The sequence below is a fragment of the Limulus polyphemus genome, unplaced genomic scaffold (genome assembly GCF_000517525.1).
Source record: "Limulus polyphemus unplaced genomic scaffold, Limulus_polyphemus-2.1.2 Scaffold1032, whole genome shotgun sequence".
Lineage (NCBI taxonomy): Eukaryota > Metazoa > Arthropoda > Merostomata > Xiphosura > Limulidae > Limulus > Limulus polyphemus.
Genome location: NW_013666642.1, coordinates 242,233 through 255,499, shown reverse-complemented (window position 1 = coordinate 255,499; position 13,267 = coordinate 242,233). Strand labels below are relative to the sequence as shown.

Genomic DNA, 13,267 nt, shown 5'->3' with positions numbered 1-13,267 from the left:
AAGTTTTATTTTTTAAAATACAAAAAAAATCAAAAATATTTTTCCCAGAACAAATTAAGGAATTAAAATGTAAGATAATTCCTCGGTTTTCTAATAACAAAATGGTGGAGAAGGCTTAGAACTCTGAAAATCTGTTTTCTATTAAAGCCAAACGGTTCATAGAGAATGCTGCCAAAGAACAACATTACAAAATGGATAAGGATATTATAGAGCTTAAAGAGAGTAAAAAAAAAGTGTTGGCCAAATATATTGTTCGTATAACTGTTGTTTTTATTTCAAGAAAGTAAATGTGTTGTAAAATGTGTAATTCATGCTACATTGTATTTTGCTTAATAAAAACACAGTATTTTTGGTTTTGTTGGTTTTTATGGTTGCAAATGTTTCTGAAATTTTATTGTTTGGGCTTTGTAAAAGTACTGGAATTTTATTTCGGAAAAGTGTACAAACCTTGAAGAGGTTTTTCAGTCTGCTTTTTGTTTTTCATTTTTCTATATAGGAAGGAATAAATGGAGAAGATCGAGATAAACATAGGAAAAGTTTTTTCAAATTGTCTAGCTTCAAGTTTACATTCAAACCCAAAAACAGGAAGCACAGACCTGGAGAACAACATGAAACGACACGTCATTCAACTGATAGAGGTAATTTTGCCCTTTAAGTTGTAATTCGTATTATTATTTACATATTGTGACTCAAAGATTTACTTAAAATGTTAAAAGAAAATAATTAATTTCATGAATCATGGGTACATAAATAAAAACAAATAGAAAAACTAGAATAATTTTTGTTATTATGTTATGTAATAAACATATTTTTAATGGGAAAAACTTCTCATACACAGTTGTCTTGACATTCATAAAATATTGCCAGATAACAATAGTGTTAAAAATTAAAACCACATGCAAACTGATAAGTAACACAAGTACAATGCACATATTTTGGAAGATAAAAATATGCCTTTTCTCAAAAGTTGCTTGTAGAGAATTGAATTGAATTTGATAATCAAAGTCTTAGAAAAAAATTATGAGTTGTTAAATTAAGTTTTTTTTTTTTTAAGTAATATTTCTCTGCCACAAATGACTCTGTTCAGTTAAATTATGAAACGTTCTCAGACCTGATATGAAAGTGTATTAGGTGTTTTCAAGTAGATGGGGAAGTAAAGAATCTTTAGAGTTAGACATAGTATTTTATCATTTATACTATAAATCCATTAATCAAAAACATGTATATTATAAGAAAATATGTGTTTTTGTGCGCTTACTTTAATGTCAGTTATTTTACTGTATTAGTTATTATTCAAACAAAACAGAACTCTGAAAAGTATACAAACAAAAGTACACCAGGTGGGAGAAATAACTGAAATTGTTTTTGATGATCTGTAGTATTATGACAAGTCATATTGAATAGTTAAGTGGAATATAGAGGGACTTTGTTGTTTTCTACGAAGGAGTTGGAATTGATGATGCAAATGTTTTAGCATTTTATTTGTGTATTATCTCGTACTGTACCTGGTAGACTACATTAATTTGATTTAATATTTCTTGAAGTATTTTCAGGATATACATTGTCACTCAGTTTACAATGTATATCAAGTATCAACAAAATATGTTTGAAAATAGAACATTTTCATTTCTTTTAGGCCTTACCAGTATGTTTGAAGGCTTATAATGATAAAAGCCAGGTTTCGATACATTGCTGGGCACAGCACATATAACCCTATGAAAAAACTTTGCATTTATTGTGATACTTTATTTTGCTGTAGTATTGTTTTACCTGTTGCATTATTACTGCACAAAATGGATTTCATTTTTATCTAGCAGTACTTTCAACATATTGTGGTTGAAAGCAATCATTGTAACTTATTTCTGTAACTGTCATACAGTTTTTTAAAAAACAACATTTAATTAAAAGTCATTTCAGTGTGACTTTCTCTAAAGAGAATTTGGAAATACTGCCTTGAATTTCCTTTCAATAAATTTTATAAACTTCTGTTCTTTCAAAACTAATGGTAGGTTTAATGTAGGATTAAAATAGGATTATTTATATTAAAGCCAGTTCAAATTCGTTTCATAAAGTTAATATGAATAAGACTATCCTGCATGATCCTTTTGATATTTAGTATGGGTACGTATTCTTGCTGAAGATTCTGTTTATATTGTAAGGAGATTCATTTGCAAAAGCCCTTTACATTGAAGCAGTTTACCATAGAACCTATTGACAAATGTTTGGATTCTCTTGAGTTGAAAAGGATGTTTTGTTATCTGTAAAGTTTTATCAAGTTTTGTTAAGTCTTTATATTTATTTTTTCAAATTTCTTTTGTGCACTTTGTTTGGTTATAGAAGAAAAAAACAATTTTCTGAAATGTAAATTTTATATTTAAATACATTCCTGGTGATCAGTACTGCTGTGTTAATGTGTCACATTTGCAGCTTTAGTGATGGTTTGAGCAATACAATACATATATCTTATCTTTAAAGGTCTTTGAAGGTTAGATCAAAATGATTTACATATGTAGTTATAGTGAAATGTCATTTAGTTATACTGAGTAGTATTTACATCGTTTTATAAAACAAATTACATTATTGTACAAAAATAGGTGGTAATGGTGACATTGTTTTGACGGAATCTAAAGAGCGAATAACCTATCGCCAACTACAGCGAGCTTATTCTGAAGAAGTTAGACCATCATATCAAGGTAAGAGTAAGAAAGTATTATTACTTCATTTTTTTTTTTTTTACTTATGGATTCCATATTCAAGATATTCTGTGAGGATAAATTTTTTTAAAGATTTTACAGTTTTTCTATTCGTGGTAATGTGTCAGCTTTTAAATTAACCTGCTATATGTGTTTTGTATAAATAAAATCTTCACTATTAAGTGTACACTGGTTATACGTTTTAGTGAATTAATAATAGCTTTCTTCTTATCTGTAATGTTGCAGAAAAAGTAATTTTCTACTCCTTAATGTAAATTCTTTGCCATGATTGGCCAGGAGCTCATCACATGTTGTGTAACATTTTCAATGTTCTTTTTAAAACCTGGCAACAAATCACATTAATATTGTCTGTTTATCAAGGCTGTTGCCATGATTCCATAATGTTATTGCAGAAACTTGCATAAGACAGTTTTTTGCATCATATTGAAAACATGCTGATTTATTTAGGCCTAATTACCAAAAATTTCGTGAAACCCATAAAATGAAAATGACCATATCTTATGGCGTTAAGATTCAGTTACAGATGAAGAGCTACAGAGTCATTTAAGCAGCAGAACTTTGCAGATGTCAGTTTTGTGCAGGACACTGAAATCACGCTAATTCATTTAAATGTAATTTACAAACTGCATCACAAATCTTATTAGCATTCTAGGCAGATTTTATGCTGAGGTTAGAGAGATCCATGTTTTATACATTTATTGGTATGGGCTGTTATATTTTGAAAATTAAACAATTTGTAAATTCTGTTGATTTATTACTAATTCTTAAATTGAGAACAAATTTTCAGTGAAAATGGAAAGAGTAGAAAATATAAAAATAAATAGTTTATTACACATACAGACAGTTAAACTATATTACTTGAATTTATCAAAAACTTTCTTAGATCTGTAGTGATACTTTTTACAAAAAAACGTAATAAAGGAATATTGTAGGGCATCAAATGAGATTCAAAACTAGAGTGCTTTTGAATATTTCACTATTATTCTTCAGGAGAATAAAAGGTTGATGTGGTTTGTGCAGTAATAGGCTTGGTGACAACTTAAGTACTATTAAATGTGTAACAAAATAATATTGTAATCAATGCTGTAGTTTTGTTGAATAACTTCTTAACCCTTTAAAACAGTAACAATGCGATGTCATTAGGTGACAACAAAAACTGTCTGAATTAGCAAATCACTAAGTACTGTTTAATTAAATCAAAATTTTCTCTCAATATTAGCTATTTACAGATGATTATATATTAAATGTGAAATAGAAAGCTTAACTTTTGTCATAACTAAAAGCTGTGGAAATGAAAATCCCTTTTTAATTTGGATAAGATTATATTTTATGGAACTATTTAATGACTCGGAAGTTTTTAACACAAGTATAGAATTTCAAAAATTTTGGTAAAGTATCTTTAAGTAGTTTTACTTTAGATCAGGGCTGTCATAAATGCATCACACTATGTGACTATCTGTGTATTGGTTTGTTGAAACAGATAAAATATTTTCGTTCGATTAAACAAGGCTAGAAAAGAAGTATTGTTGCTCTGAGATACATCATATTGCCATAAAGAAAAGCAGCAAAGAAAAACCTTCTGTAGAGTACGTTAATTATGTAATTTTTTAGCAGGTTCATCTTGTATTGTGAATAATTATTAATTGTAAAGAAATATATTTTTCACTCTCAGTTTTTCAAATTTAACACTGTTACAGTGGTATTTTCAGCTGATCAGTATTGATTAATCTTGTAGAGACAGTAATTGACATTAGTGTTAATAATGGGAGTGTGAGTTGGTCTTGTAGTGGTGCTCTGGATATAGGTGCTGGCAAAATGGGCCCAAGTCTGTGTGGTACCAAAAAATATTTTCCACACTTTAAACTGTGGTTTTGTTATAAGAGTGACAGTCAATCCCTTAATGTGGGTAGTAGGGTGCTACTTACTGGCTTCATTACCCTTGGTTAGTAGTTCAAAATCAAGGATTGTGGCAGATAACCTAAGTAGCTTTGCCATATATGTAAAAAAGTGTTAATACTTCTTTGACAGACAGTAATTGACATTAGTCTTAATAATGTTTATGTAAGTATTGGTTGATATTAATGTTAATTATTCTTTTGGCAGATATATTGTTTTATATTAAGATTACTTATTCTCTGTTGTGTTTTTGTTGTTGTTCATTTTTGACTCTTTAAAAACAAAGTTATAGTAAAGATTCAATCCATATTATCTTTATAGTACTTTCAGTAGAAAAACAAAAACATAGGTGTGTCTTAGAGGCACTATTTTTAAGTACTGAGAGATAGTAGAGAAATATATCAGTCTACTTGTTTTGACAGTTCATTGTTTCTTAAATCATTTGTTCAGCTTTAAATTTCATAAATAGATTACTATTACTTTAGACCCAGTAACATGGTTTCTGTGTTTGAATTTTTATCTTTCTTTTTTCTTTTTGATTAACGTCTGTATTTTCTATCACATAGAAACAAGTGATGAGATTTTGGCAAAGTACAGGAAAAATCCCATCTCTCCACATTTGGAAGTTGGCCAGTCACAACAAGCTGTACAAGAAAGAGAAGGAATGCCTGCTGATGAGGAACCAACTGTTTTTGATTCTTCCAATCTGGAGGCATCATTTATTTTTAATGATGCTAAAAGAAAGCTCCGTATAGTTTTAGGCTCAGCAGACATCCAAACTCTTCCTTGGCTATCCACATGGCCAGGACGTAATTTTCCTCTTGTTGACATGTCTGAAAGCTCAAGATCCCAAGAAAATGAGCTAGTACCATTTTTGAAGGTATTGTTAGCAGAAGCCATCAATTTGCATCAAAGACCTCTTGTGGCACACCTTCATGAAGCACTTCGGTGTGTCCACATGTTTGACAACAATGGGTATGTATACAGTTTTTGCATAAAATAAGAATAAATAGAGTTATTGACAGTATTCTGCAATAAACCTTGCATACACAAATAAAATCTAATATAATTCTCTCTACTGTTTTTTTTTAAACTACGGTTTTTGTTTAGTTTTCAGGAAATCATGGCCTTTACTAATATTTTATTATAAAAAATGCACTGGTAAGCCATTGTGTCTCAGTATAAAATAAAAAAAACAACAGAAGTATTCTTTGATAGATTGTTTAGGCAGAGTATTCATGATGAGTAAACTAGAATGGATGGCAACAAATGTAGAGTATGACTTTTGAAACATCATCCTCTACACTTGTGTTGTTTACGACAGGCAGTTGCCATCCATTCTGGTTTACAACTCAGGTTAGAAGTAGTCATAATTTAAATTGCTGAAACCTGGTAAAGAATTAGAAACCAACTAATTGGCCTAAAATTTGAGATAAAAGTCATGTAAGCTATAGGGAGATTTGTTCCTCAGCACTCCATATTCCTCTTACTTTTTCCATTATAGATTATAAATCAAAGGTGTGTAAAAATAGTGCTTCTGATCAATCTGGGTAAAAGAAGTAACATTTACCACTATTAAGTTATGAGCATTGTTTCTGCTACATTGGTTGGACCCACCTAATTTACGTAATATTTATGTAGATGTCAGAAGCTGTTCCGATCCTTAAAGGAAGATTACAGACGGCGGGCTCCATACATAGCATACTTAGTAAGGTGTAGACAAGGACTACTTTCAACACTAGCACATCTGGATGCTTTAACTTCAAGAATAGTAAGGTAAGGATGCTGAAACAAGTGTTAGAAATTTTATGAAATTTGGTAACTTGGGCAGTGGTTCCCAATCACTGGTTTGCAGACCAGTACTGATTTATTATGCAGATACAAAATACCCCACTCTCCTACAAAATATATTTCTTATCTACAAAATTTTTAAACATTTCCAAGTTCTAATTCTGCGATATGATAAATCCAGTTGAGATCATGTGCAAAATTCAGCATGAGTGTTAATGTTCGTAGCTTGTCTGGTCAAGATCTTATCTGCTCTATTAGGGGATAGTTGCATTTTGTCCTGCTGCACCTTTGTATGGAGGATACTTTTGTGACTGTCTTGTGGATCAGACACATTTTGGCTTTTTGCAGTCCAAGTTTGTGATAGATCAGCTATAAAGGGAATATGAATTATGAGAACAGTTTAGGCACATTCAGGGCTAAGACAAGCTGTAAAGTGACATGTATTTACATAGTTTATTGTATATCCTGACTGTGCGTTGCCATACTCTGATTTCAAGTTTGTAGTATTATCATTTTTATCTTAAATCTACCTTGTCATCCCAAAGATATGCAAAGCAATTGTATAATACAAAAGAAACAGTGCCTAGTTATGTTTCTCAATCTTGTTAGTGTCTTCTCTTTTACAATTGTTCTCACATTAACATTCCATTCAACCAAAACTTTAAACTTTTTGTTCTACCAGGCTAGTTTACCAGTGTGCAAACGTTCCATTCAATCAAGAATACCACACTGTTTTTGTCATTCTCAGAAACATCCAATGAAAAATGAATAAACAAATGTATAATAATGGTAATTAAAAATATGTATATATATTTTTCTGAATAAATATGCATATTATTAAGATTCTAAAGCTTTTCAAAGTGCTTTCACATCCTTAACTTTATCTACATTCTATGTACTTAATATCTTTAGGTTATATACAGTAGTATATAGTCAGAATTTGTATTATAGGTTTATCTACTCCTAAATGTCCTTAAGTTTTTTTGCTGGTCCATGAGTGAGAAAGGCTGCAAGCTACTGTGTTAAGGTATCTACTTAATTTCTGTGTTATGTTTAGATAAGACAGAGTATGCTTAGCTGTTAATTCAGCACAATTAAATATTGTGTGTCTGCTGATTATTAATGAAAGTTGTTATAAACATTATGAGTTAATCAACCCATATATGGCTGCTTTATTTTCAAAGTAGCAAACTCAAATTTGACACACAATTTTTTTTTTTTATTTCAACTGATTTCAAATTATTTAATACAAAATTATTTTGATTTCTAAATAACAACCTAAAACTGTTTATAAAAGCAAGTCTTTAAATTGAATTCCCAATATTAATGAGAAAATAATTGTATTTTTATCAAATTATTTCACTTTTTGTTCAACAGACCAGTTTCTTACCACCCTCACAGCATACATTATGTATTTGAAATATAGAAATGTAAGAATAGTGTATTTTGACATTAAATTTCCTATTGGTAGTGTGAGTACAGCTTGTATGTCCATGAAAATGTCCTGAGTTTTGGGAACACTAAACTTTCAAGGTGTTAAAAATAGTACAAGATGAAACTATTTTGATAGAAACTTTAAAAACAAAATTAAAAGGCAAACTAGTGGCTGAATAATGATTTTAAAAGTGAAACTACCAGCTGAATGGTGAATAAGAAAGTGAAAAAATGAAACTATTGAATAGTGACTACTTTTGCTTTTTGTCAGGATTTATCTGTGTGTGGAATTAGATCATATATAACTAAAAAGCTTCATCTGATTACTTTATGTGTATCTTGTGTGTAAAATGCTTGAGGTGTTACACTGTGTAATGATACACTTCACATCACCACTGTTTTAAATTGAGGATGCATCACACTACAAAGCATAAATCACCCTGTGTTTTATTTATCAGACTTAGCTTTTTTTTTTATTTTAAAACACGCCTAATAAATATTACTGCACTGTGGAAATTTGAGCATTTTCTCTTGTCTTTCAACAGGGTAATGAAAGCCTTATGTCATTGATAGTAATTTGTACTAACCTTGTAGAGACCAGTTTTTGTGACTAGTTTTTGAATCAAGTGTATAAAACTATGTGGTGATACCTAACAGGTCATTGATTCATGATTTTATTAACTTGATAACATGCCATTCTGTGAAGAACAATTACAAAAAATTAACTACTGTTGAAACAGTTTTTTCTTTTGTGGAATAGTCTTTGAAGATTTACCCTATAATCATGTTTGATACTGTTGCTCTTTGTTGTTTTTCCATTATGTTGTTTATACCTTGTGAACATTGTTCCTCCTCAGTAAAAAATAAATGGGAAAGCATTTGCATTTATATCACTTCTGTTTTGAACTTCAGGACAACATTACAAGTAAAATGACAGTTAATAACTCTAATAGATGTCTTTTGAGTTAGAAACACTTACTTAAAAATACATGTAGTGAAGTTATGAATGTGTTAATAATAGTTAATTACATATCTTAAGTGGTAGAGTGATGTTTTATGGTGTATGTTTTTTGGTGAGTTAGCTATGGAACATGATAAGATGTGGTGAATAAACAGTATACTATATATATAAACAGAGTTGTATGGCTGGTGTCACAAATTATTGTGAGGAACTGGCTGAAATTTGGTAAATTAACTCAGATGAATCCATAACGATCAAGTTTCAAGTTTGGCAACCTTAGTGCCATAAGTGAGGGCTCTACTGAGTGAAGAAGATATCAGCAGCTAAACATGTGAAACCAATGCTAAATGAAAGTGACATCTAACGTTGCACGTACGACAAGCACCTTTGGAGAAACAGATCATGTGCTGTAACTCAAAATAGTGAAAAGATGTAGGCCACATACTCCAATTATAGCATTACATTTTAAGCAAGACATTTTCAAATACTTTTGTTAGTTGATAAATGTATATAACTTGTAATTATAAGTACAGTAATGCCCACTTTAGTGCTCAGGAATGGTTTCTGAGAACAGAGCTCTAAACGAATCATCTGTACACAGGGTTATTTTAACATTACATATATGGATATATCTAACTGAAGGCATTATTTCTTACCTGTGCTTTATTTAGGTACTGGTAAATTTAATATGAATTACTCACTATAATATCGTCATCGCTGGAAAAAATACAGAGATTTGTAGATCACTTCCTAAGAAAATGTTTTTTTTCCATGGGAACAATATTGTTTAAATGGATAACATTTTAACGGTTAATATTGTGTCACTAGAAATGCCAGAAAAATTTATATTTTCAGAGAGTTACAGATTTTCATAATTTTTTTTTTCTCTCATGAAAAAAGAATCTCTCAAGGAGACAAGAGCTCTATAACAAACCAGCTTAAAGTAGCATGGCACTAAGCGAGGTCTTACTCTATATGTTAATAACTATTAATATATGAAAGACAAATTTAGAGGTGATTGTTGTTTCTGAGTAAAAATTTAAAATGCTGTAAATGTGTTTCACTTTCTTAATTGTATTAGCATTTGTTTTTTGGTATTAAAGAAAATATTTTGTTTTTATTAAAGTAAAAAATCATGTTTTGTCCCATGATTTTCTTATTTTTAAAGAGACAAACACGTTTGTACCAAGTATCTGATTGCCATGTGTGTCCGTACGTTTTTGGAAAAGAACGATCGAAATATACAGCTGTTTGTTCGCAAGTTTCAAGCATTAACAGTATCTGATGAGAAGGTAAGATGTTAGAAAAAATATAATCATCATGTGAAAATAAAATCTCATCAAAGGCACATTGAGTTTCTTATGTTTTAATTGGGGAAGTGGTACCAGGGTGTTTCAAACCACTTTTTGCAAACCAGCATTGATATTATTTCTTTCAATAATAAGAGATTTGTTATTTGAATGAGATGCACGTCAATGTGCAGAACACTATGAGGAGCAATGAATACTGACCATAACAGATGGTGTTTGCAGTATTTTTATTTAAGGAGAGGTTTGATAGAAAGCATGCTGCCCTATATCCAGATTTTCCTGAATAGAAAGTAAGATTATGATTCTCTATGTGCTTTGAAGAAACTTAGTTCCTTTGAAAGAAGTAATGTTAATTAAGATACATTCATTTCTTTATAAGCACCATATACTTAAAAATGTTAACATTCATAAACCATGTTACGATAATTGAATTATTATTATCACAATTTTTTATTGCTGTTAAAAAAAAACACAACCATATTTTATTACGTATTTCTCATTTTATATACTTTTATGCAAGTAAGTGTAGTTTTTTTTTTCTTTTTTTGTTTTAAGATAACTGGTGTTTTAAGTGTACAATAAAGCTCTTTGTTTTAGCCTTTATTCTGTGATAACATATGAATTACCTAAAAGATTATGCTTTCAGGCTTGAACTTAGTATATTAATATACTTTTTGGTAATTTAAAGAAGATCATTAGAGTGAATTGCAATAAACTTTGGTTTTCAAAACAGTTACTTGTGTAACAACGATATGGAATGAAAATGTATAAATATCATGACAAGAACATTGTCAAAAAACTTTTTACACAAATTTGACTTTGTTTGGCATATTATGGTGACAAGGATATACTGAATTAGTATTCTTCCATCATTATGTTTTTGATGTCTAGAATCCACTAGATTCACAATATTATAGGCTGATAAATTATAGGCTACTTTTATATCTAATTAAATTTAATCAACTATTTCAAAAGTGTAATGAACTCAACTAAATAAATAGGTGCAATCCTTTATTCTCTATGTAAATTACATAAGGTATCCAGCATTAGTTACTGGTCTTTCTTTGTAGTATTGATGGTAATTTTTGTTTACATCCTGTCATGTGACTCAAAGGTCATTAGAGACCCTGTAACAAATAAAGACAAAGATCCATAAGCAATTTGAGGCATAAATAGTTTTGAAGGAATGTTTTTTAGAAAGCCAAAAGGGGTCTGCCATCAGTAATGTTAGCTTTAACTAACGAACTGATACAACCATGAAGACTAAAATGGATCATATGTTTACAATATTGTTTTTTTGTTTTTTAAAGGCACAGCTGGTTGAGAAGTTTCTACAATACCTCTACAGCAGCATGGAAACAGATCCTATGTGGCAGAGTAAGCATCCACAAAGTAATTTTTTGGTGTAGGAATAACTGTATTAATTCCTGTAATGAGTTCTCTCTTGTCATTGGGTTCAACCTACACTCTATTTTGTTATATGCAGTTGTGGGTAAGGTTCACAAGCCACCAACTCTAGGAAATCTATGTCAATAGAGCAAAGAAACAACTCTGAGACAATTTACTTTTCCATTGATCTCTCTAACATTTAGATGTTTAACGAAGAATTCCTCTACTATACTTTATTAACATCTCCATGATACTCAGTAAATCATTTCATTGGTTAACTTTTACTAGACCTTCTGTCATGATGTACTGTATATTAATTATGTTACTAGAGGAAGTAAAGAAGACATTTAAACTTGCATAAAGTTTGAGCATTGAAAGTTCTCCACAGATGCTGAAGCTGACATCTTTTCAGAGGATTCACTGAAGAGCAGAAGGGCTATCTTCTTGTTTTTGTCTTGTTCCCGTATTTTAAAACCATGACTTTTTATACTTAATTAATAGGGTGTTGTTGTCATTCTAGGCAGAACCTTAACCACAGCACATGTTTCTTGGCTTTTGATTGACTGTTAAGGAAAACTAAAACCGTAACTACTGTTCCTGGGTTCCAGTTGGTTATTTCTTACCAGTAAAGCATTGCATCAGCTTTGGAGCATACTATTAACTTGTATATTTTCTTAGAGTTTGGTGCATTCTTATCTCTATCTCTGACATATCTAAAATCCAGGCTGCTTGACCTCTGCTTCGTATGCATTTCCTTCCATACACCCCTTCTCTGTAGGGCTCAAGTTTAGTGTTTTTATTTCTTTGAACTCCTCCCTGAATGTGGTGTGAGATATTCCTCAATATCTGATAGTACACCCTAGACTCCATAGATTTCTCATCAATCTGTTGATTTAATGGCTTCTACTTCCTACTGGTAAAATGAATTGCTGGTTTTTCTATCTTTTATTACCTAATGATACAGGCTTGGCATGTATTTTCCAGTTAAGCATGTGTCCCGTTGCCCCGGGTGTCTTCATGGCCTTCTTCTCTTACTTATATCAGCATCCAAATGCTTTTCATTACTTTATTTGGTTAACTAATATGGACTGTAGTTTTCTTTGGCATTTTATTCTCAGTAATTATTACCAACCAAATTTTATACTAGACATTTTCTAATAAGAAATTGTTTTATTTCAGTTAAAGCTGAGTCATTAGTGGTTTTTGATAATTGATTAATCATTGAGCTCATTAATTGAATACATTCAACTCATCAATTAATCTCGCATGAAACTTGTTGTAATAATCAAAAATAATAATTATCAGAAACACTAATTTTGATCAGTTGATTTTTTTCATGAATCATGACACTAATAATTTAAACTGGACAACTTTGAATTAATCAAAAATAATAATGAGAAAACCATAATGGAAGTACTTTGATTACTTGGATAGTTGGAATAACTGAAAACAGTAATAATCAGAAATACTAATTTTGATTAGTTGATTATTTTACATATAACACTAATCAATGCTCGTAAGTAATTGACTTACATGCCCAGTTGTAATTTTAGTTATTCATATTGTGAATTAAGGAATAACTATTGGTTTCAAATTGCTATTCATATTGTTGACTTAGGAATAATTATAGTGGTTCTAGTTATTTATCTTGTTGACTTAAGTGTAACTATAATGGTTCTAGTTATTTATCTTGTTGGTTTAAGTGTAACTGTAGTGGTTCTAGTTATTTATCTTGTTGACTTAAGTGTAACTATAGTGGTTCTAGTTATTTA

General features: G+C 30.3%; 1 protein-coding gene across 4 annotated transcripts in view; it reads left to right on the top strand.

The window, feature by feature from the left end:
- Window positions 1-13,267, top strand: part of LOC106461793 (GTPase-activating protein and VPS9 domain-containing protein 1-like) — a 91,298-nt gene that overhangs the window by 71,049 nt on the left and 6,982 nt on the right. For all 4 annotated transcript variants that reach the window (XM_022388867.1, XM_022388866.1, XM_022388864.1 and 1 more), the window contains 6 exons: window positions 497-638; window positions 2,595-2,693; window positions 5,177-5,585; window positions 6,252-6,386; window positions 9,965-10,088; window positions 11,417-11,483. In XM_022388867.1, coding sequence (XP_022244575.1) covers window positions 497-638; window positions 2,595-2,693; window positions 5,177-5,585; window positions 6,252-6,386; window positions 9,965-10,088; window positions 11,417-11,483 — 976 coding nt within the window. The remainder of the gene's footprint in view (window positions 1-496; window positions 639-2,594; window positions 2,694-5,176; window positions 5,586-6,251; window positions 6,387-9,964; window positions 10,089-11,416; window positions 11,484-13,267) is intronic.